Below are 25,450 nucleotides of genomic sequence, written 5' to 3'. Positions count from 1 at the left end.
TTCAGAGAACATGACTGTTATTCCTAACCAGGTCTATCAGCCCCTTGGTCCTTGTCCTTGTAATCTGACAGCCGGGGCCTGTGATGTTCGCTGCTGCTGTGACCAGGTACGTTCTCTCTGATTATTGGGCCCAGGAGCTGTGCCACCTGATAGCAGGGGAAGAGCACCAGCAATTTCCCGTCAGCAGCCTTTTAAAGAATGGGCTTTCGAAAGTGAGGTTACATATCATGTTATTCAAATAGAGTGTATTCTTGTATAGCGTTGTCAGTCTAGTTTATGGGAGGGAAAAAAGGTGGATTTCTTTGAGAAAAGTAATTACAGAAACTACACTGAGAGGATTATTTTAATCTTACTTAGAAGTCATTTAGAGAATCTAAAAAGGAAAGAAAATACACCTTTTTTTCCAATGATTTTTACTATATTTACAGAATTGTGCAGATATCCCCACAATCTAATTTTAGAACAGTTTTATCACCCCATTTGTACCCATTTGTGGCCACTGCCATTCCCAGCCCCTGGCGACCACCAGTCTGCTTTCTGGCTCAACTGATTTGCCTGTTCTGGGCATTGTGTATAAGTGGGATCATGTTGATGTGGCCTTTTGAAACTGGCTTCTTTCACTGAGAATCGTGTTTTCAGGGTTCATCCACGTCGTAGCATGTGTCAGAATGTCACTCCTTTTTATGGCCAAATAATATTCTGTGATACATAATATACATATACATACATACATGTATACATACGGAAAAGAAAAAACCCTGTTGCCGTCGAGTCAATTTCAACTCATATTGACCTACAGGACAGGGTAGAACTGCCCCATAGGGTTTCCAAGGAGTGCCTGGTGAATTCAAACTGCTGACCTTTTGGTTAGCAACCCAGCTGTTAACCACTGTACCACCACGGCTTCTAATATATATATATATTTATGCATGTGTATATGTGTATGTGTGTATCGTCCATACATATGCATATATCGCATCATATTTATTCATCAGCTGATAGACATTTGGGTTATTTCTGCACTTTGGCCGTTGTGAACAATGTTGCTGTGAACAGTCACATACAGTTTTTGTATGGACGTACCTTCTCCTTTCTCTTGGTTACCCACCTAGGAGTGGAATTGCTGAGTCACGGGCTAAGCCTGCGTTTAGCCTTTGAGGCACTGCCAGATTGGTTCCTGAAGTGGCTGCACCATTTTACATCCCCACCAGCAGTGGATGAGGGTGCCAGTTCCACCACATCCTCACCAACCCCGCTATAATCTGTCTTTTTGATTGTAACCCAGTCAGCATCTCATTGTGGTTTTGTTTTGTGTTTTGCTCGTGATGTTGAGCATCCATTCATGTGCTCTTTGGCCATTCATATATCTTCTTTGGACAAATGTCTAGTCAAATCTTCTGTCTGTTTTTTAAGCAGATTATTTGTCTTTTTATTATTGAGTTGTAAAAGTTCTTCATATATTGTAAATACAAATCCGTTACCCAGTATATGATTTGTAGAACATTTCTCCCGTCCCTGAGTTGTCTTCATTTTCTGGATGGTGTCTTTTGACGTACATAAGTTTTTCATTTCCATGAGTCCAGTTTAGCCTTTTTTTTCTTTGTTGCATGTGGTTTTGATGTTATATCTCAGAAACTGCTGCCTAATCCAAGGTCAAATACATATTTTTAATCCTTATTTAGATTTAAGAGAAATCAAGATATAAAAGTGGTACATTTACTTGCGTCTGGTACTGGTACCAGCTGCCGCCGAGTCCGTTCTGACTCTTGGCAACCCCACGTGTGTCAGAGAGAACCGTGGTTTTCAGTGACTGACTTCTCAGAAGTAGATCACTAGGCCTTTCTTCCAAAGCACCTCTGGGTGGACTTGAACCTCCAACTTTTCAGTTAGCGGCTGAGCGCGTGTTAACCATTTGTGCCATCCAGGCACTCCACTGGCACCGAAGAAACCCCCATTTTTGGATGAGTGCGGTTATGTCATGATTGGTGTTACAAAACAGGCAAGAAAGTTTGGGGTCCACATTTACTGATGATACTTACACAATTATAGTTGATTAAAAAGTAAGGCATACCATAAACCTAGTTGAGATACCAATAGAAATGTCAAAATGATGTTCTCTCCCTCTTCCGTCTAGACCGCAATTGCCATTTCCTGTTTCTAACTGATTTTATGTTTGTTGTGCCATTTACCACAGTGTCAACCCCTCCCATCAAGGAGTAGTCTGGGTCAGTGAAGTCTGCAGATAACTGCAATTTATTACTATCAAATTATACATTAAAAAACAAAACAAAACAAAAAAAACCCCAAACCTCATTGATGTTGAGTCAATTCCGACTCACAGTGACCCTGCAGTATAGACTAGAACTGAGCTATAAGGTTTCCAAGGATCGGCCAGCGGATTTGAACTGCCAACTTTTTGGTTCGTGTCTAAGCTCTTCACCACTATGCCACTAGGGCTTCAGTTTGTACCCTAGTATTTTTAAATTTGAATTGTTCTTGGTTAAAATGATAGATCACTTATTTTTCTACCATCAGTAACAAAGGATTTAACTCTTCACACTCTTAGTCATTTATCTGGGGGCAGTGGCGGTTCAGTGGTAGAATTCCGCCTTCCGTGAGGGAGACCCAGGTTCAGTCCCCAGCCAGTGCACCTCATGAGCGGCCACCCCCTGTCTGCGGAGGCTGGCATGTTGCTGTGATGCTGCATAGGTTTCAGTGGAGCTTCCAGACTAAGGCGGACTAGGAAGAAAGGCCTGGAGACCTACTCCTGAAAATCGGCCAGTGAGAACCCTAGGAGTCACAATGGTCTGGTCTGCAGCTGATTATAGGAACGGGCAGCTTGTAGTTTGGTCGAGCGTGGGGTTGTCACGAATTGGGGGCCTATCCTACAGCAGTTAACAGTAACAGTCCTTTGTAAAACACGGAAGAATGTGGATGAATAAATGAATAAAGTAAATTCTTGAGGGCCTCTAGGGTTCTTGTGGCAGGTGGGACTGTGTGCCTTAGTTCTAAACGTCCTTAGGCTTTTCTGGGCTAGGGGTTTGAAGGGTGATGACAATTAAAAGAGGAAGTTTATTACCCGGTTGGGGTCTACTCTGCCCCATCTTTTTGCCTAGTATGGTTTTAGGTGGGCTGATCTTAAGTCCCCAGTAGTGCTGTTTCCCTTAAAGGCAGAGATGCCGACTTGGAGGCTCCTTAGGGAACTGACTAAAGAAATCCTAGAACCGGTTCGCTTCTCACGGGCACAAAGCACTTTTAGACTAGACAGAGATTGCCTTTGTTTCTCATTTACTCGGTGGCATCCTGCCAGCCCCAGAGAGTTCGTATCCTTCTGCCTTTGCTGTGTCCCAGGTCCCAGGCGTTGTAAAAGTCCTCCTCGCACGCCAGGAGAGCTTGGCTGGCACAGTGGAGCTGTTGTCTTCTCACTGCCCTTTTGCATTCTCTTTCAAGGAGTGCTCGTCACACTCAAGAGAACTCTTCAGACAGTCCTGCTTTACCGGCGTGTTTGGAGGAAACGTCAGCCCTCCTTTTGATCAGCTTTGCTCAGCAGCGAAGACAGCACACCACGTCCCCGACTGGTTCCCCTTCCTGTGCGTGCAGTCTCCCCTCACCAACTCGCCCTTTCTCGGTTACTTCTACCACGGCGCTGTGTGAGTGCCACGTCACAGGCCGTTACAGGGCCTTGTTCTTCTGTGCCAGGGAGGTCCCACGTCCAGTCCCTCTGTCATGGGGACCTCATCAGACTTTCCTTGCTTAAAGTATTCAATTCTAGATTGTAGTTCAAAATTTTCTTTCTTTACTTTTCAGTTTAATTTCCCTTAATAATTCTCTGCTACTTAAATGCTGGATGCCATTGTCTAGTGGAGTAATATTTTGATATTAACTGATTTTTGCCTTATATTTTATTTTAATTAAAAGCCCTTTGCAATATGAAAATGTTCAAACAATCAAAACGTAGAGAAAACAGTAGTAAAATAGTGAGAAGAATAGTATGATGAACCCTCATGCCACATTACCTAGCTTCAACAATTTTCAGCGTACCACTCACCTTGTTTCATCTATTTAACCTCCCCTTTGCTAGATTTCCCTGGTGGCATAGTGCTTAAGTGTTTGGCTGCTAACCAAAAGGTTGGCAGTTCGAATCCACCAGCTGCTCCTGGGAAACCTTATGGGGCAGTTCTACTGTGTTGTAGAGAGTCACTATGAGTCAGAATTGACTTGATGGCAGTGGGTATGGTTTGTTTTTTGCTAGATTAAGAAGCTGTCGTAGCACAGTGGTTAAAGTGCTCAGTTGCTAACCAAAAGGTTGGTGGCTCAAACCCACCAGTTACTCCTTGGCAGAAAGATGTGGCAGTCTGCTTCCGTAAAAGATTTACAGCCTTGGGAACCCTGTGGGGCGGTTCTGCTCTGTCCTGTAGGGCTGCTGAGTGAGAATTGACTTGATGGCAGTGGGTTGGTTTTGGTTTGCTAAATTAAGGATCCCTGGTGGCACAGTGGTTAAATGCTCAGCTGCTAACTGAAAGGTTGGTGGTTCAAACCCACCAGCCGCTCCACCTGAGAAAGATGTGACAGCCTGCTTCCATAAAGATTCGGAGCTAAAAATACCCAAACTCTTTGCTGTTGAGTCGATTCCAACTCATAGCTAATCTATAGGACAGAGTGGAACTGCCCTGTAGGGTTTCTAACACTGCAGTCTTTATCAAAGCAGACTGCCACATCTTTCTCTCCCATGGATGGTTGGTGGGTTCCAACCACTGACCTTTTGGTTAACAGCCAAGTGCTTAACCACTGTGGCACCAGGGCTCCTTCTATAAAGATTACAGCCTGGAGACCCTATGGGGCAGTTCTCCTTTGTCCTGTAGGGTTGCTGGGAGTCAGAATGGACTCGACAGCAATGAGTTTTTTGCTACATTAATTTAGAGCAAATATCAGACAATGATTGTAGTTTTTTAAAGTCATTTATTCACAACTATTTATTGCATCCTGTGCACTGGGTCAGTGAGTTTATTTTGAGTTAGGTATCTGAAAGAACTGTGCTTCATTTAAAAGAAATTGATTGTACTGTTAATAGTGATTTTTCTGTGGTGAGGGAGGGAATGGTGGGCTCATGGGGGACTTTAGCTTTCTGTATTTTCAGTTCTCTATTGTTGAAATTTCACACCACCAAAATACTACTTTTGTAATTTAAAAAAGTAAAAAACATATGTAAAAGATGAATTGTGTTTTAGAAGATGCTAGCTGGAAGTATTAATGATGGTCTTTCTTACTGATTTCAGTTCCCTTAAACAAGACTCTGCTTTTGGAATATATCTGCATACTGATCTAAAGGACTTATCAGACTTTGGTTACAAACAAGGAGATCCAATTATGACTGTAGATAAAGCCTATTTCACTATTCCACAGGTACCAACTTCGGTTTTAATGTGCTAGAGCCTTCGCTTAAAAAAAAGAAAAATAATAATAATAATTTTTTTTATTGTTAATGTAGAGATCCCTGGCGGCGCAGTAGTTTGGCTACTGTGTCGTATAGAGTTGCTATGAGTCAGAATCACGAGGTCAGTGGTTGGAAACCACCAGCCACTCCTTGGGAGAAAGATGTGGCAGTCTGCTTCTGTAAAGACTTACAGCCTTGGAAACCTTATAGGGTAGTTCTACTCTGTCCTAGAGGGTCACTATGAGTTGGAATTGACTCAGCAGTAGTGGGTTGGTTTGGGTTTATTGTTAATTTATGGTTCTCTGGGAGGCACAAAGGGTTAAATGCTCAACTACTAGCCAAAAGGTTGATGGATTGAACCCACCCAGCGTTGCCTTGGGAGGCAGGCCTGGTGATCTGCTCTGAAAGGTCACGGCCTTGAAAACCCTACGGAGCACAGTTACTCTGCACATGTGGGGCTGCCATAAGGCAGCTAACGACAACGATATTGTTCATTGAACTCCTATTGCTGTTTTAAAACCTCTCCCTAAGCTACTTGTTTCTCTCTTAGGGGCTGCCTGTGTACTCAACTGTTTATACTCTGGATTTTTTTTTTTTAAATAGTCATTGTGAAATTAATCACTGTCTTTGCTAAATTTCAGAGTGAACTTACAAATAGAACCGACAGGTTTTCTATAAATTTTCATTTAAGTACGTAACTATCATTCTTTGCTTCTGTTAGTTTAACAGCTGATTTCTAGGAAGCTATAAATATAACATTCCAGAATTTTGAAAAATGTTTTAAGACTACAGAGTTTTATGGGAAATCTTAATTGTTCAGGATCAAAATTATGAGAAAAAAATATCTATGGGAAGAAAACATGGGAGCCTGAACCATTTTTCTTATTCTTCATACAATTTCATTTTTAGGGTGCTAAAAAATTCTTGCTGAGGTAAGGGAGAGAAAATGAAGTTGAATATAATCACGTCGCTCTAAAGTCAGACGTCGGGCAGGGTGAGGGATTTTCGTTTGGTCTTGTATTACATAGTATTTATTGTGACTCTCCCACTGGTGGCTCCCAGATTGTTCAGCAAATTATTGGTTAGCACACTAGAAACTATGGTTGCTCGACTGGTCAGTGGACTAGCCATTGTTGAAACTAAGCCAGCAGTAGGATCAGGCTACAGAGAGAAGACTTTTAGGAGACCGGTCTGTTTTTTATGATGGGAAGAGGGGCCCTAAATCTGTTGGGTTTTCCTTACCCTCAGGTGTCCTTGGCTGGGCAATGTATGCAGAATGCCCCCGTGGCATTCCTTCAGAATTTTGATGTCAAATGCGTTACAGATTTGGAAATACGCCAAGAACAAGATGGTATTCGCAATGTGAAGATCAAAAATGGCGCAATAGGAGGTATGTGATAATTGTTAGAAGAAAAACACAGGCCCCAGCATTAAGATAAACTGTGATCTCTTGAGGATAATTTCAGCTGCCTGTTGAGGAAGAAATTGTCTCTGGAAAAATTCCAGTTCCACAAGACAGCAGGTTCCACATTAGTTCTTCCTTTATAGTTGAGGTAAACTTCACATAACATAAAACCATTTTAAAATGTACAGTTCAGTGGCATTTAGTATATTCACTGTTTTGCAACCACCAGCTCTATCTAGTTCCAGATGATACTTATCACCCCAAAGGAGCCTCATACCCATTAGTGGTCACTTCCCACTAATCCCTTCTCCCAGTCTCTGTCAACCACTAATCTTCCTTCTGTCTCTGTGGACTTGCCTGTTCTGGATAATTCACAGACATAGAGCCATACAACACACGGTCCCTTGTGTCTGGCGTCTTTCACTTAGCGTGATGTTTTCAAGGTTCTTCCGTGCGGTGGCATGTAACAGTGCTTCATTCCTTTTTGTGGCTGACTAATACACCATTGGGTGGACAGACCACGTTTTGTTTACTCATTCTTCAGTTGATGGACATTCATTTACATTGTTTCCACCTTTGTTTGAATACTTGTTTTTACTTCTTTAGAAACTGAAATTGGTGGTTCATATGGTAATTGAACTTTCTGAGGAACTGTATTCTCACATGACAGTGGTTCTCCCGATTATTATCACTGACTTTTAGGGTTTTCCTCCTCCTCACTTGTAATTAGATGCCAAGAGTAGTGGGGATCCCATTGGATGGTGTTGGGGAGAGTTTTGTAATTGGTACATAGGGTAGGTGCGGTTACCAAATTTGCTGGATGAGCTTTCTCTTTGAGTAAGTAAGTGTGGTCACGTCAGGCCGTGTGGGCCTGCGGAAGTTAACTTATGTATCTTTTTAGGCATAGTTACACCAAAAGTAACCTATGAGGAAGCAGCTGACCTAGACAAATTCATCACCATTACAGGTATTTCCGTGTTATACTTTCATATCATTTCTACTGAAGTCTGTATGTCATTTCTTGCAAGCAATGTGTAGCCCTGGAGTTAAATATATTTTTATTAATAATTTCAAGAGGTTCACAACAATGAGAAAGAAAGCCTGCTACCATTCCATTTGTTCCTCAGTTATGACTCTTGCTCTGGCTCATGTCACTTCTGTGACCTGAGTCAGTTTCCACACAGTCCTGGGCTTCGGATTCCTTACCCACAAATAGGTAGGGCTGGATTGTGTGAGTTCCTGCTAGTTCTCAGGGTCTGGGCACCTTTGCTTACATGCTTTTCATTTAGGTGGAAGAATTCTCTAGGATGCAGCATTTTTACCTCCTGCTTTCTCTTTTTTTTGATCAGTAAACTTTACAATTGTGATGTGGCCAAGTAAGCCACGTAGGGTTTCGCTGATACTGCCAGGACTTCTATTTCTAATGTAAGATGCTATTTGTGTCTCTTTACAACGTACTGCAGTTCCTGGAGTTTATTCATTCATTCCTCAAGTATTAGTAGTGTGCCTATGATAAGTAGTGAACTAGAGAGCAGGCTGTGCAGTTATGGAGCTGACATTATGTAATTTTTAATTTAACAAGCACTTTACCAAGCATGTACCCCATGTTAGGCTATGAGCCAGGCGCTGGGGATCCTGAAATAAATGGGGGAGACTTCGTTCAGGGCACTGGGATGGTGTAGAGGAGGCAGCTGACCCCTGTTTGGTGGGACCAGGGAAGGCTTCCCTGAGGAGGCTGTGTCGGGAGTCGGAGACAGGCCGCCATGCGGAAGTAGTCTAAGCAAAAAGAACTGTGCACTGAGGTCTCTTTAATTCATTGAAGTGTTCTTTTATTTACAGAAACTCTTTCAAATAAGGGATCAGCTCCCAGAAACGTGAATTTGGAGGAGCACTATGTTTTCAGGTGGAATAATAATACAATCAGTGAAATAAGTGTCACAGTTATTAGGGCAAACATTGATGCCCACCAGAAAGGTGAGTTTCTAGAAGGCAGAGTACTCTTGGTTTAAAGCATTTTTTTTTCTTTCTTCAAGGGTGTCATAATTATAACACGTAAACCTAAGTCACACTTGTTTCTCATGCGTATTTGTGATGTAATCAACGAGGCATTGTTTTGTGTGTCGAGATGCAGCTTTAAGGTGAACAGTTAACGCTGTGGGTAATAATTTCTACTAGTGAAAGGTACGCATTATATTTTTATTTTGTTTTGTTTTTAGGAATAGTCACACAGAGATTTACAGTAAAATTCTTAAGCTATAACAGTGGTAATGAAAAGGAATTATCTGGAAATCCAGGTAAGATGAGTCTACAGTCACTGAGCTTACAAACATATTTTAGTTCAACGCTCCTATACTGTAATGATGGTCATATGTAACACTCCTATACTGTCTGTAACGGTGATCATATGTAACACTCCTACACTGTAATGATGGTCATACGTGACACTCCTACACTGTCATGATGGTCGTACGTGACACTCCTACGCTGTCATGGTGGTCGTACGTGACACTCCTACGCTGTCATGGTGGTCATATGTAACGCTCCCCAGTTTGCTCTGTGACTCTGAATTTTTTTCATTTATCTTTCGGGATACTGTTCTCTTTAATTTTCTTTTTGGTTTTACTTACGCGTATAATAGCAAGTTGCTGTAAATACAAATCACTCTATCACTTTAGCTACTGGTCTTTTGAAAGAGAGACAATGCAATTGAAAGTATTGGTAAAATTAGCTTTTCAAGAAGCCATAAGCTGCAGATGATGAGACCCAAGGCGATTGACTTCCTGGGGGCTGTGAAGTCCCTGTCACTCTGTGCATATTGTATTTATGCACAAATATGTCCCCACCTGATTTACTTATTGTAGTTTGTGTATCGGTTGTATTGGTCACTGTTGCATCCCCAGTGCCTAAAACAGTGCTTAAGACTGTGTTGTTGGAGGTGTTAGCCACTAACCGTATGTGGCTATCGAGCTCTTGAAATGTGGCCAGTGTCCTAGGTAGAAATGATAATATTTTGAACATATTGGGTTAAATAAAATAAACTGTTAAAATTAATTTTACCTGTTTGCTTTTCCTGTCTTAAATATGGCTACTAGAAAAAGCTTAAACATTTCAAAAGTGTTCTAATATGTAATCTTTTTCAATTATGTACTTGGTTCACATATTTCTATGGGACAGTTCTGGTGTTTAGAATAGAGTACCAAACAAAAAACCAAACCCGTTGCTGTTGACTCGATTCTGACTCATAGCACTGCTATAGGACAGAGTAGAACTGCCTCATAGGGTTTCCAAGGAGTAGCAGTGGATTCAAACTGCCAGTCTTTTGGTTAGCAGCCAAGCTCTTTAGCACTGTGTCACCAGGGCTCCAGAATATAGTAGGTATTCAGTAAAGATTTGTTGGACGAACCACCATTATAGACTAATAGTTTCTTAAGATAATTATTTTCTCTTCCTTTTACTATTCTTAATTGTAATAATTTTACATTTATAGTTGATATATACAGGGAGTCTCCTACTTATGATGAGATCCTGTTCCTACAACTCTGTCGTAAGTCGGTTCTGACGCAAGTTTAGTACCTCTTTTTTTTTAGTTTGCATTCTTCCTGTGTTTTATTATCAGTATTTTCATAAATGCGATCTTTATTTGTCTTTGGGGGTTGAAACCATTACATATAAACATCTGAGAGTGGTTAAGTCGCCAAATTCTGAGCTGCAACATTGTATCAAAAAAAAAGGAAGCTTGTAAGTGTGGTTCATTGGGAACTACCTGTACATAAAATTATTATAATAATATAGATTATGATAAAACTTACAATCATAAAAATAAAATTAATCATCAAGGATCAGCTTTGTATTTTTAAATAACTTTTTGTTTTGCATAACTATCTTCAATATTTATGTAAACTAATAACAAAAAAATTTTTTTTTTTTTAATAACATATGATCTATTCATATGTATTTTTTTCATCTGATTCTGCTGTACTGTTAGTGTGGAGTTTGAGGGTTTATTGTTGGCTTTAAAAGCAGGCCCCTGGAGGTTGAGGTTTTTCATGTCACTGACTTCATTCTACAGGATTTCTGAGAAACGCTGTCAGAATGTGCTGAAACTCTTAAAGCTCTTGTCACGAAAGCATGAACTGGTCACGAGCCAGACCAGTTCAGTCAGTGAAATAGCTGATATATCTGTACGGCCACTGTCTGTTAGCCCTTGACCAGCAGGACAGGGTTTTAGGAGGACCACAGACAGGGCCCTGCTCTCAGGGAATCAGGGCCCTGTCCCCAGGGAATCAGCCATCCTATAGCACTGAGTCACAGGAAGCAATATTGGAAACACAACATGATTAATAAGTTAGTGCTGGACTTACGGAAAGGTACTTGGAAACTTCAAAGGAGTATATGGTCATTGGGCCAAGATTTCCATCAGTAAACAACTGTCTTGAGCCTCTCGCCTAGGTAGGGACTGTTCTCGGTGCTGGGAATCAGCTGTGAGCAAGTCAGAGTCCCAGCGCTTGGGGGTTTCCATCTTACGGAAGACTGGGGCTTTGTGGAGAGATTGGCCTTGGAAAGCAGATAGCGCAAGTTGGGAACTGGGAACAGCCTAGTGAGGCCGAGGAGGTGGAGTGAGCATGGGTGAATGTGGGCAGGGGGGAATGATGGCGACCACAGGGAAGGCTGGTGTTCCAGAACAGTGGAGTATAACGCTGGGGACACAAAAACGGTGCACGAACGTGATTGGATCCTGGTTTGTAAACACAGCTCTCAAACATATTTTTTGGGGACGTATGAGGAAATGGTAGCCCTGGTGGCAGAGTGGTTAAGAGCTCAGCTGCTAACCAAAAGGTCAGCAGTTCGAATCCACCAGCTGCTCCTTGGAAAGCCTGTGGGGCAGTTCTACTCTGTCCTACAGGGTTGCTATGAGTCGGAATCTACTCAATGGCTGCGGGTTTTGTTTTTTGGTTTGGATCAGGAAATGTGAACATGTACTGGACACAATCTGATTATAAAGAATTATTAATTTTTTTAAAGAAATATTGGTGTCATTGTTCTAAAGGGGAATATCCTTAATTTTGGGAGATGGATGTTGAAGCTTTTAGAGGTGAAGTTCGTGGTGTCTGCAACTTATTTCAAATGGTCCTGCAGGAAAAAAAAATGTATATATGTGTACATATATGTATATGTGTGTGTACACACTTATGTAATACAGCTAAGACAAATAGGACTAAATGTTAACAGCTAGATCTAGATTATGGCTATACGGGCGTTCAGTGTGTTATTTTCAGCTCTTCTGTATGTGTCAACATTTTCCTAATTAAAAGTTAGAAGCAATAAATTGGATTAATAGGAGACAGATGGGATTAGGACCTGAGAAGCAGACCTTGGCCTTGAGTTGATTTTCTAGGAAATGGCTCCATGGAAAGGTCATTTGGTCGAAGTGTCCTTTGTGACGTCCTGAGGTTAGGGTGTTCATCCCTCAGCAGACATTCATCAGCCAGCCTCCCTGGCAGCTGATGGTCCTCTTGCATGAGAACCGAGACTACCTCTCATGCCTGCTTTTATTTTTCAGATTTCATTTTAAAAATTTATTTGAAGGATCACTGACTGGGATTTCCTTGTCTCTTGAAAAAAAAAAAAGAATGAAGGTGATTTCCTTCTCTCAAAGTCATTTCTTAAAAGCTTTGGCTCTGTGTTTTCTTTAACCGTACATTCCTCGTTGATATTACTGGGTGAGACAGCACAGACTGTGTTGGAGCAAGTCCAGAAGGGAAGATGCTGATTGTCGCTTGTTGTGTTCTCTAGGGTACCAACTTGGTAAACCCGTCCGAGTGCTAAACACCAATAGGATGAATGATACTACCACTCTGCACCTCTGGCAGCCCGGTAATCACGTTCAGTCGTTATGACTAACTTCCTGGTTAGTTATAACCACAAGCCTTGCCATAGTTTGAATCTTATCAAGTAATCTATAGTTGGTTTACGGGGTGGGGGCTGAGGGGAAGGAGGTGGTTATTTTTCATGCATCTGCAACTTCAAAAAAATTTTTTTTGGTGAGAAATGTTAACCTTGGTTGTTCCCGGAGTGCCGCAGGTTATTAGTAAAAGATTTAAACTTGGGGTTGCATTGAGCATGGGGGTTCACTCTCTTCTCATTGTTGCCTGTAGCCCAGAATGGTGCTAACTGGAGATGTAAGAGTAGTTTCATTCCACATGATGGAAAATCTTTTTTTTTTTTTTAAATCAGTGAATTTTTATTGCAATTGTATCACCAAAGCATTGACATTCAAAAAAATGCTTTCATGAACAAAAATATTATACAATTGTTAGATGTTCTTTTAATGCACATGAAATGTATTACACATGACTTTTAAGTTAATAGCAATCATATCCTTTACAGTTTTTGTTTTTTGACATTGATTGATATCGGACAACCATCACCCCAAATTATGGTCAATCTTTGAGTCAGTGGTAATTACCCAGATCAGCCCAAACCCCTTGCCATGGAGTCGATTCTGACTCACAGCGACCCCGTAGGACAAAGTAGAACTACCCCAGAGGGTTTCGAAGGCTTTAATCTCTATGGAAGCAGACTGTTAGGCCTTTATCCCGCTGAGCGGCTGGTGGGTTCGAACCACTGACCTTTGGGTTAGCAGCCGAGGGCCATGGCACAAGGGCTCCTTGCCCCGTCTGCCAGAAGCATTTAGTTCCATGGCCAGAAAAACCACGGATAACCCTGATACAGAGAGGTGCCTTTGTTCAGCTTTGAAAGGATTAGAGTAACAATGACCTCAGTTTCAGAAAACTGGAAACTTTATCTCTACTTGTTGTTTTCTGTTTTTCAAGAAAAACTTTGAAGCCAGTCTTTACTTCTTTTTAGCAAAAACAGTAAGAGGAAAATCTTTTTATTTTGTAGCTGGGAGGAGTTTATGTACGTCAGCAACTTTCACCCCCGTTTTATTTGGAGAAAATGCGCTGTCCGGGTGCCTTTTGGAAGTTGGGATTAACGAGAACTGCACTCAGCTCAGGTGAGTGTTTCTTCAGTGACTTTACTTACACTTTGAGTGATTTGCTCCTGATCTACTTACAGAGTAATACCCAAGACGACGTTAAGCTAATGTGGCCAAGGAGAGTCTAAATGCAAACTTGTGCAAAAGTGGATAATGAATGAATACAAACTTGCGATACAATTTAGAATTGACTTACATTTGAAAATAAGGGAAAATAAAGCTTTGTATTGGGACTAAAACCATTTCATCCATATTTAGGCAGATTTCTCTGCTGAAGTTTGTTCAGCTCCTTAGAAACCAATACTCCTGGAACCATAAAGAGGGCCAGAGGCAGGTGTAACTGGTGTGATTAACATGTAAAGCAAATTTAAGCCCTGATGCATGGTGTCCAGAGAACTCGGTGAGTGGACTCATGATGTGCATATGTCAGCCCTCGCGTTCTTACACGTGTTCATTCTGTGACATAGCCCAAGCGGTGTACTTCTTGGGGGAGCTGGGAAAAGATGGGGGAGACATGGAAAAGAGAAGAAAAAGTGGTGGAAATTAGGCACAGGGTTCAAGGCTAGAGACCATAGTCAAAGTCTTTCCCCTGCAGCTCTAAGATTTCTACGCTCCAACATCATTAGTAGAAGGGCCGGATGCCAAGTTGTTGCTATTCTTCTTTTTCCATCTTGTTGTCTTCTCCCTCCTCTTCTGCTTCTGCTTCTTCACCTTCATCGCATTCAAATGCCAGTCCCAACAATAGGACATGCTCTTTGTCTTTAGCCTTTAGGCTGTCTCTGCCCAGGACTGCTCCTCCACGCCCACCTTTGGCCTCCACATACCTTCATAGCCTCAGACATCTGCTCAGGTGTATCCTCCTTCAGGAGTTCCCTGGATCCTCAGGGAGGCGATAGGTACCCCTCCCCTGTGCTACCTGGCACCTGGACTTCCCGCAGCATGGCGCTTTGTGCCCGCTCTGTGATTGAGTCTCCCTGTTCTCCCGTGAGCCCCCGGTGGGGAGGGCTCTCCAGGCTCCTCAGACCCTATGCCAGTGCCTGGCACCAATCAGGGCTCAGTCCACACTTCAGGCATTCACCCAGCCACTCACCAACCATGGGCTGAGTGCTGCTTCTTAGTCTTCACCTATGTTGTGCTCCAAATTCTAGCTGGATAGTTAGGTTCCTTTTACTGTTGGATCACTGTGCCCATTTTTTTAGCCTGGTGACTCGATGTGTGATCTGCCCACCACCCAGTCTTGTGACATTCTGTGGATTCTGTAAACCACCTGGTACCAACCTGTGCTGTTAGTGTGTTGAGTACAAAGTGAAAGGCTGCTCTGGAGGTGCTTCTACCTACTCAGCTCCTTCCTGGGGAGGCCCTCCAGGAGAAATATGACTCTCTGCCAGTTTTCCTTTTAATAGACCTTGCTTTTTATTTATATTTTTTTGTTTTTGTTCTACATTTTTCTCTCTGTCTGGGACAAGTGGCACATTTTCTTTCTTTCTTTTTTTAATTATTGGGCCATAGTTTCAGAGGTTCCTCCAGTCTCTGTCACACTGGTCTTTTTACATGATTTTGAGTTCTGTTCTACGTTTTTCTCCTGCTCAGTCCAGAACTTTTTGTTGTGTTCCCTGTCACACTGGTCATTGGTGGTAGCTGGGCATTATCTAGTTCTTCTGGTCTCAGGGTGGCGAAGTCTCTGATTCATGTGGTTCTGTCTTTGGTTTTCTTCATTCACCTTTGCTCCGAGTGGGATGGGACCAATAGATGTATATTAGATGGCTGCTCACAAGCTTTTAAGACGTCAGATGCTACTCACCAAAGTGGGATGTAGAACATATTCATTATAAACTATGTTATGCCAATTGACCTAGATGTACCCAGAAACTATGGTCCTAGATCTTGTTTTTTAGAACAGTATTAGGTTTATAGAAAAATTATGCAGAAAGTGCAGAGTGTACCCCTTCCTTCCCCCCTGTATACAATTTCTCCTATTATCAGCATCTTCCATTAGTGTGGTATATTTGTTATAACTGATGGATCAGTAATGATATTTATTATGAGCTAAAGTCCACAGTGTACATGAGGGTTCACTCTTTGCGCTGTACACTCCTATGGGCTTTGACAGGTGTATAACGTCATGTGTTTGCCATGACAGTGTCATGCAGAATAATTTCACTGTCCTGAAAATGCCCTGCACTCCACCTAGTCATCCCTCGCTCTCCTCCCCCTCAGTCCCCAGCAACCACTGATCTTTTTACTGTCCCTGCAGTTTTGCCTTTCATCCCTTACTCTCCTCCCCCTCAGCCCCTGACAACCACTGATCTTTTTACTGTCTCTGCAGTTTTGCCTTTTGCAGAAAGTCATAGAGTTAGAATTCCCAGCTCCTCTTGCAGTTTTTTATTTAGTCACCGAGCAAACATACCCTGGATGCACACTGAGCAGTACCACAAGACAAGGCCTGCTTTCTGTGAGCTGAAAAGCGTCTTACTCTCTTGCAGGGAGACCGCTCTTGAGAGACTTGATTCATTAATACAAGCAACTCATGTTGCCATGAGAGGCAACTCTGATTACAGCAATCTTAGTGACGGCTGGCTCGAAATAATACGTAAGTCCAAGCTGCATACCTGGGAACTGTGGAACTCAGTTGCTGTGACTACTGAGAGCCAGTTGTAGTACTAGAGCCCCACCTGATAGGTTGTCTTTCTTTGCTCTGGCCTAAACCAGAAAACCAAACCAGACCCGTTGCCCTCAAGCCGATTCCAACTCACAGGGACCCTCTAGAGTAGAACTGCCCCATAGGGTTTCCAAGGCTGTAAATCTTTACTGGAGCAGAATGCCACATCTTTGTCCCACAGAGTGGCTGGTAGGTTTCAACGCTGACCTTTCACTTAGCAGCCGAGTGCTTAATTTGGGCCTTAAGAGGAGCACTGGTGGCACAGCGGTTAAGCACTCGGCTGCTAACCAAAAGGTCAGTAGTTCAAACTCACCAGTCACTCCAATCGAGAAAGATGTAGCAGTCTGCTTCTGTAAAGATTACAGTCTTCGAAACCCTATGGGCAGTTCTACTCTGTCCTATAGGGTTGTGGTGAGTTGGAATCAACTTGATGGCAATGGGTTTGGTTTTGGGGTTTGCAGCTGGGTCTTTGTGGACAGGTTAACTCCCTAGGCAGAAGGCTCTTCACCTCTTTCTCCCTTTATTTGTGATGTCACTTTTGTTTTTAGATGGAAATCCACATAAACTTCAAATTGCCCAGTAGGTTTGCGAGCTAATAATCTTTGTGAAAGAAAGTCCCAGTGAGGTTTGCAGAGTTTCAGGACGTTTTACTTTGCATTGCTATTTTTTCATCAGGTGTGAGCAATTGAGAATTGACTTTGGAATTTAAAAAAGTAATTTCGTTAACAGAAAGTAAGGTGGTTAAAAGCATTGTGTTTAATTAAAAAAAGCCAGTCACAAAAGGCTATGTATTGTGTGATCCCATTTATATGAAACGTCCAGAATAGGTAAGCCCATAGAAACAGAAAGCAGATTAGTGGTTGCCTGGGTATGGGGGTCATGGGGGGCAGCCCTGGTGGCGTAGTGTTAAGAGCTTGGCTGCTACCCAAAAAGTCGGCAGTTTGGATCTGCCAGTTGCTCCTTGGAAACCCTATGGGGCAGTTCTGGTCTGTTATATAGGGTTGCTATGAGTAGGAATAGACTCAATGGCAATGGATTTGGTTTGGTTTGGTTTTGGGGCTGAGGCAGGGGAAAAAAGAGGCAGTTAGGAGGTGCCAGCTAAAATGTGCAGAATTTCTTCTTGGGGTGACGAAATAGTTCTAAAATTGATTGTGCTGATGATTGCACAACACTGAACACACTAAAAACCATTGAATTGTACACGGTAAACGGGCAAATTGTATGCATGTGAATTATACCTCAACAAAACTGCTTAAGAAAAAAAATAAGGTGCAACAGATCCAGTAATAGCAAGGGTCATGGAGCCCTGCTAGAAGACTTTGTTGTCCTGGGCTTCTGGCCCAAGGCACAGGCAGTGTCAGGTGAGTATCAGGTGAGCAGGGGGTTCGTGCGTGAGGAGGAGGAGAGATACCACAGGTACTCAGAGTAGAAGCGAGCTCGACTTGGCTTGCCGCCCCAGACCGGATTTTCCCCTTCGAATCCTAAATGCCCATCTAGTCGTTGAGATCCAGCTTCCTCCTGATATTGGCGGAGAAACTAAGGTCTGGCAGAGGCAGATCTAAAACCCAGGTGCCCAGTTCATTCCACTCTTGCCAGGTGGGGAGCTTCTTGAGGAGTCGTTAGTATACATTGAATAGGAAGGTTCTTCCATTGCAGTAATTAGTGGGAGCCAGAGAGAGCTGAGTGACTCTTCAGTGTCTGCTCTGAGTCTCCTCCTGTCTCCGCAGATGCTGCACCCCCCCACCTGTCTGGTGGAGCAGCTCTCTGGACCCCACTCTCTCCCTTTCCACGCTCCGTGAGGTCACTGTGATTCAGTGGGCTGGAATTCCCACCAAGGGCCACCTAGATTCTTCCTGGCCTTGTGCTTAGGGCAGGGTGATTCCGACCCCCCGCCTCACCTTGGGTGGCCAGGGATCATGTCCTGTGTCTGTGGGTTTGAGTGGCCCCAGACCTCACACTTCACTCTGTGACGTGGAGTTGGGGTCCTGTTGGCCCCAGGGCTCTTCAGACTGCAGTTGCCTTCAGCAGTCCGTGCTCAAGTCCCCGGGCCCAGAGTTCTGTCCTCATTTGGAAACAGAACCAGAGGTGGACCTTGTCAGCCCCTGGGCCCTGTCAATGGGTATGGGAGGACTGAGTGGAGGGAGAAGGAGTCAGTTAGAGGCCCTGAGATGTACAAAGTGTGTGATGTTCAAGGGAGGGAGCCAGGATAGGTAAGCAGTGAGAGAAGGGGTGGCATTTTGTTGCCTTCAAGGTGGAAACACTTAGCTTCTATTTCATGTCTCGGCCAGAAAGCAACCCTGATCCTGGGTGATAGAGAGAGGAGATGTGATGTTGACATATGGGTATCAACGAGGAGAAAATTAGACATTGTAAAGAAACCATGCCATTGACCTTCAAACGCCCAGCACAGGAAACACTGAGCCCCCCCGCCCCAGTCCCCATAGAACCTGCTGTCTACTTCCTATAATTGACCTTGCTGTTTTTCTCCCTAAGTGCCAGTTTTCAAGATGAATAGAAGTTAACATCTCATTCAATTTTATTCTTTTCCAGCTGTATTATTTCTATGGCAACACATTAGAAAATTACTTCTTATTTATTGAAGACTAGTTAGCAGGGTGTTTAAATATCATATGCATTGTTTGTTAGAACAATGACTCCAGGAACTACTTCTCGATGGCATTTTACTGCAGTTATGTGGTATTTCTGTTAAATGGCTAAGTGGGCTTCAGTGGGGAACTTGTAACCTGAATCGTGATTTATGGTTTTATTATGTGGGTCAGGCATTTAACGTTCCAACAGCTGACTTAACATACAAGGAACAGTCTGAACACAACTTGCTTGGTTCATTGGTGCCAGCTTGCACCTCATGGACATCAAGGGATTACACGGTTATAGAGTGACAAGTAACTAGAGCCTATTGGAGATGAAAGCCTCAATAATGGGATTCTAAGGAGCCCTGGTAGCACAGTGGTTAAGCACTCTGCTGCTAACTCAAAGCTCGGGGGTTCAAATCCACCCAGCAGTTCTACAGGAAAAAAGACCTGGCAATCTGTTCCAGTAAAGATTCCAAACCCTTTGCTGTCGAATTGATTCTGACTTGTAGTGACCCTATAGGACAGAGAACTGCCCCATAGTGTTTCCAGGGCAGTAATATTTATAGAAGCAGATTGCTAGGCCTTTCTTCCTCTGAGCGGTTGCTGGGCTCACACCACTGACCTTCAGTTAGCAGCCAAACGCTTATCCGCTGTACCACTGTGATCTTCCTGTAAAGAATACAGCCTAGGAAACCCTATGGGGCAGTTCAACTCTGTCACATGGGCCATTATGAGTTGTAATCCACTTGGTACCCAACAACAACAGCAACTATGTCATTCTTATTTCTCTCTCCCTTTTTTTTTTCTATCACTGCACTGTAGGAAGAATGTTTTTAAACTGTTCTTTCAAAATGCATAACTTCACATTTCTACAGGTGTAGATGCACCTGACACAGGTGCCGGCCCGTCTGCTAGGAGCACGCCCGGGGTCTGCCTGGGCATTCCTGCTCAGCTGAGCATCCGCATCCTTATCTCTGAGGTGGGCGCAGTGGAAGGGGTTCCTCAGCAGGAGATACTAGCCATGGAGACAAGGTATGAGCACATCATGGAGAAGTGCAGCTCAGAGAGTGTCAGTCATGTTGAGAGCACCCACAGAATGGAGAAAGGCTCATTTACCATCTGGCCGTTGATTTACAAATTGCAAGTATTAGCCATATGATTACAGGTACAGATGAATCTGTTTTCACTCACAAGCACAGGTGGCCCCCGGGCTACGAATGTCCAGCTCGCAGACAGCTTGTTGTTGTCAGATGCCCTCGAGCCCGTTCTGACTCATAGTGACCCCATGCACAACAGAATGAAAACACTGCCTGGTCCTGCGCCATCCTCACAATCGTTGCTATGCCTGAGCCCATTGTTGCAGCCACTATGTCAATCCATCTCCTCTTTTTCACTGACCCTTTATCAAGCATGATGTCCTTCTCCAGGGACTGGTGCTTCCTAATGACATGTCCAAAGTAAGTGAAATGAAGTCTCACCATCCTTGCATCTAAGGACCATCCTGGTTGTACTTCTTCCGAGACAGACTTGTTCATTCCTCCGGGACTCCGTGGTATATTCAATATTTTTCACCAGCCCCATAATTTAAAGCCATCAATTCCTTTTACGGTCTTCCTTATTCATTGTCCAGCTTTCACATGCATGTGAGGTGATTGAAAACACCATGGCTTGGGTCAGGCACACCTTAGTCCTCAAAATGACATCTTTGTTGTTTAACATTGTAAAGAGGTCTTTTGCACCAGATTTGCCCAATGCAATATGTCGTTTGATTTCTTGACTACTGCTTCCATGGGCATTGATTGTGGATCCAAGTAAAATGAAATCCTTGTCAACTTGTACTTGCCCTTTAATGCTACATAAATTTGCCCTAACTTTGAAACTATTGAACCAACCCCTACTCCTAACAAATTCATCATAATCGCCTTCGCTTGCTGCACATGCAGCTTTTAAATCGTATAAAAAGGCTTTGAGCCTTTTCTTGCACCAAAGTAAGGCTAAATAAGAGCCATAGGTACCCGTTACCGACTTAATACATTCGACTTAAAGGCACAGTTAGGAACAGATCTTGTTTGTAACCCAGGGACTGCCTGTATTTATAAAGCCATGTATAAGGGACTCTGCAAGGCATTTAGGAAATATTGTGATGAATAAGGGGCTATCTAGTGCTAACAGTATTTTGAAATCCATGAATATAATTGACTTTCTGATCAAGGATTATACCTAGTGGTTAGAGCAGATAGCTGGGTTCAAATTATGAGCTGTGTGACATCACGCGGTTACCGTACCTCTTCTGAGCGGCAGTTTCCTCATCTGTGAAATGGTGATACCATCTTTACCTGTCAGACCTCTCAGCTTTAAGTGAAAGAGTGCCAGCTCGTGCTGACTTAAGCAAAAGGGAGACTTTATTGGTTTAGATTCCTGAAGGTCCACAGCTAGCTGATGGTTCTGCAGTGCCATGGTCGGGAACCTTTTTCCGCGTCACCTCTTGGCTCTCCTTTCCTTTGGGTTGGCTTTCTTCTTAAGGAGCAATTGTGATACCAGTTTATGAACTCCAGTGGGAAGAGACTGTATCTTCCCCCATCTTTTAAGACTTGGGCCGACTTTTATTGGTTCACTTGGAGTCTGGTGCTCACTTCTGAAACAGTCATGATGGCTGGGGCAATAGGCAGCTCAGGCAATGAGGCCACCCCTAGATTCAGGGAATTGGGTTGGACCCTCATGGTCCACCTGAACTGAGAATGGGGAGTATTCCCCAAGGGAACATCTGGGTGCAATTTCCAGAAGAAAGAAGGTACTGGCTAGACAGAAGCAACTGATGTTAAAATTAACTACATACACCTACCTAGTAGGATTGTTTTGAGGATAAAATGAGATGGTATATAAAGCATCCTAGCACTGTGCCTGGCACAGGGGAAAGCCTTCAATAACTGGTTGGCAGCGGTAGTTGAAGAAGCCCTGGGGGCATAATGGTTAAGTGCTCAGCTGCTAACTGTAAGGCCATTGTTCGAACCTACCAGAGGTTCCCTGAGATAAAAGACCTGATGTTCTGCCCCTGTAAAGATTCCAGCCCAGAAAACCCTACGAGAAGTTGGACTGTGTTTCATGGGGTCCCTGTGAGTCGGAATGGACTCGACAGAACACAACGACAAAAACAGTGGTAGTAGTTGTTGTCGCTATTATTATTTTGTTGTTTGAGACAAACAAATGATGAAAGAAATTAACTTTAAAAGCCCCAGTATTAAATGAGGTAACTGGGGAGGAGAGAGAGGAAACAAGACTGGCAAAATGTTGGTAGTCGTTGTAGCCTGGTGTGTAGGTACAGTCTCTTTTTTGGTGTATATTTGAAAATGTGAATCGACTCGATGGTGCTGGGTGGGTTTATACTAGAGAGAAATGGAATTTGAAACATTCTTTAAGAGAACCTCAGTTCATGTCTTTACTGAGCAAATCACCTGATGTTCCTTTTTTTCTTTTAATTTTATTGTGATTTAGGTGAAATTTTGCACCTCAAGTTAGTTTTTCATTCCAAAATTTATATACAAGTTGTTTTGTGATATCGGTCGCAATCCTCCTTCCCACCCTGGGTTCCCTGTATCCATTTCTCTAGTTTTCCTGTAGCTTCCTGCCTTCTTGTCTTTGCTTTTGGACAGGTGTTACCCATTTGGTCTCGTGTATTTGATTGAACTAAGAAGCACGTTCCTCACCTGTATTATGGTTTATTTTATAGCCCGTCTAATCTTTGGCTGAAAGGTGGACTTTGGGAGTGGCTTCAGTTCTGAGTTAGCAGGGTGACCGGGGGCCATAGTCTCGGGGGTTTCCCCAGTCTCTGTCAGACCAAGTATGTCTGATACTTTTTTGTGCATTTGAATTTTGTTCTACAATTTTCTGCCGTTTCCGGAAACACTGATGTTCTTAACAGAATAGAAGGTGCGTAGTGGACGTATTGCCTGCATCGTCTTTTCTTCCAGGTTTTCCTCAGTGGACTGGCAGTACCAGTGTGGGCTGACTTGTGAAGACAAGGCCGACCTCTTCCCTCTCAGCGCATCGGTCCAGTTTATTAAAATACCTGCCCGGTTACCCTGCCCACTGACCAGGTAATGCTGAGGCTGATATGGTTGGCATTATTACGAAGCAGAAACGTGTAACAGGAAATAGGAAATTTATTTCTTTAATCAAGTTCGGATGCTTTTCACTTGTCGTCATCGTAACCTTCTAAAATGTTTTGTAGATTCCAGACCAATTTTACGGAGTACGACTGCAACAGAAATGAGGTGTGCTGGCCACAGCTTCTATACCCGTTGACTCGGTATTATCAAGGTAAAGCAATTTCTGGAGTGGTTATCATTATGGTTTTGTCAATTAAAAAAAAAAAAAAAAAAACAACAATTTTAAAGTAGAGTAAAACCTGCGAAAGCCAGAATCTGTGTAAGGTGAAAACCTGTCAGAAAAGGAAAACTCAAATATTTTTCACTAAAACGAACTATAGCAAAGTGATAAAACTGCACCTTGTCAAAGGTGGAAAACTTACAAGACTTGGGAAACCCAGGCAGTCCCATCCGGTTCCAGCTCTCACAGGTTTTGCCGTAATAGGTAAATGCCATAGGAAACTTAAAACCTATAGAAAACATTTAAAAAGAAAATAATTACTGATAATGTTGCTGCTTCAAAATTATCACTATAAATGGCTTGGCTTATTTCTACCTAAATAATTACCAGAAAAAAAAGAACTAAAGATGTTGCTGACTTTTATTTGTTGTCTTACAGGGGAGCCTTATTCTCAGTGCATTGCCAAGGGCTTAGTCTTGGTCTCTTTCCTCGTGTTAGCTGTGTTCCTCAGTAACCCCTGGACTAGGATATGCAGAGAGTGGAATTCATCCGCCACCTGACTTCTTACGGACTACAGAGCTCACTCCTGTGATTTCGGTGTACTCCTACATGCCTGTCCACATGTAATAAATGAAATGTCTTGTTTTTGTAGAATATTTTTATTAAGTGCTCTGTGAGTGTAATTAATCTCTGTAGCTATCCAAATGTTGAAAGCAACTCGGAGTGAACATTTTCATCCCCAGACCACCCCGAATAAGATGCGTGAGAGACTCACTTGTAAGTAAATGTTAGTAGATACTCTGGTTGATTGCAAAGCATGGAAGCCTTGGGGGTTTTGGGCCAAATACATTATATGTACTTGAAGGAGTCAGTCTTTTAAAAATGTTTATATACGAGTGTTGAATTGACTGGTTCATTTTCCATATTCCAAAGAAAGGACTTCAAGTAGCCTTTAAAAATGTATATAATGCAAAAAAATAAATAAAGAAAGAAAAATGTAGGACAGCGTGAGCACTGGGGGAGGGAAAATAATATAGGGAGGAAAGCAAAACAAAACAAAAACCAGGGATGAATGTAAACGCACAAAAATATATGCCATAGATTCTTCGGCATTTTTATCAAAGGTAGACCCCTACCTTAATCCTCAGTTTCCAAAAAACTAATATGATTGGCTCAAGAATCATGGGGTTCCTAAATTAAAAATGGAGTGGTTTTCAGTTGGAGAGTTTTTCCTGGCTGAGCCTTGAGCCATTCCTCCCACAGCCCCTCACAAGGGGCCAGACGGTGTGGCATGTGGTGCAGTGGGGCAAAGTCTTTAACCACAGCCTACGGCAGCCACATGGCAAATCTCCTGTGAGATTTCTTTGTGTGCCAGAGAATTTATTTTTCCATTTCAGATGGATTTCATGTACCATCGGTAACTCTAATTTTGAAAAAGTGTTTCTTTTTCCTTTTACAATTTGTGGTTGACTTCCTGGGGCCTCTGGGTGTCCCAGCACTGCTTAAGATGTGTGGTATCTTCACTGCAGCGTTCCTGGCCAGGGGAACTTTGGGGCCTTCTAATCTTAAATCCATTTTATAATAGGGGGACCAACTCTTCATCTCACAGTTCATAATATTCAGCAATGTGGAAACACTATATTTTAGGTATCTGTTCTCTGATTGTCATGGACCTTCACCTGACCCCAGGGTAGGGCTGGCTTAGGGTCAGTTGGTACTGAACCTAGTGGGGCTGTGGTTGGGGCTGGGGCTGGGCAGTTCTTGGAGCCCTGCTGGCGCAATGGTTAATAATTCAGCAGCCAACCAAATGGCTGGCAGTTCAAATCCACCAGCCACTCCTTGGAAACCCTATGGGGCAGTTCTGCTCTGTCCTGTAGGGTTGCTATGAGTTGGAATTGACTTGAGGGCAGTGGGTTTTTTCCCAGTTCTTATCTGAGTATCACCTCTATTGTTATTTAAACTTTTCTTTAAATAGATTTGCATATGTATATGTGTTTTTTTTTTCAAGGCAATTCTGTTTAAATGTGTGTTGACG

At 42.9% G+C, this 25,450-nt stretch overlaps 1 protein-coding gene across 3 annotated transcripts in view; it reads left to right on the top strand.

The window, feature by feature from the left end:
* Window positions 1-24,060, top strand: part of TCTN2 (tectonic family member 2) — a 32,773-nt gene extending 8,713 nt beyond the window's left edge. For 2 of the 3 annotated variants that reach the window (XM_049866313.1, XM_049866316.1), the window contains 14 exons: window positions 6-106; window positions 3,451-3,650; window positions 5,277-5,403; window positions 6,683-6,824; window positions 7,741-7,806; window positions 8,679-8,813; window positions 9,056-9,133; window positions 12,633-12,713; window positions 13,743-13,854; window positions 16,320-16,426; window positions 19,965-20,121; window positions 23,058-23,183; window positions 23,318-23,406; window positions 23,854-24,060. In XM_049866313.1, coding sequence (XP_049722270.1) covers window positions 6-106; window positions 3,451-3,650; window positions 5,277-5,403; window positions 6,683-6,824; window positions 7,741-7,806; window positions 8,679-8,813; window positions 9,056-9,133; window positions 12,633-12,713; window positions 13,743-13,854; window positions 16,320-16,426; window positions 19,965-20,121; window positions 23,058-23,183; window positions 23,318-23,406; window positions 23,854-23,975 — 1,643 coding nt within the window. In that variant the 3' untranslated portion in view covers window positions 23,976-24,060. The remainder of the gene's footprint in view (window positions 1-5; window positions 107-3,450; window positions 3,651-5,276; window positions 5,404-6,682; window positions 6,825-7,740; window positions 7,807-8,678; window positions 8,814-9,055; window positions 9,134-12,632; window positions 12,714-13,742; window positions 13,855-16,319; window positions 16,427-19,964; window positions 20,122-23,057; window positions 23,184-23,317; window positions 23,407-23,853) is intronic. The other variant, XM_049866315.1, reaches the window with a different exon arrangement.
* The last annotated feature ends 1,390 nt before the right edge of the window (window positions 24,061-25,450 follow it).

This window comes from Elephas maximus, chromosome 22 (genome assembly GCF_024166365.1).
Source record: "Elephas maximus indicus isolate mEleMax1 chromosome 22, mEleMax1 primary haplotype, whole genome shotgun sequence".
Taxonomy (NCBI): domain Eukaryota; kingdom Metazoa; phylum Chordata; class Mammalia; order Proboscidea; family Elephantidae; genus Elephas; species Elephas maximus.
The sequence above is the reverse complement of the archived record's forward strand: the minus strand, read 5'-3'. Positions and strand labels throughout refer to the sequence as shown.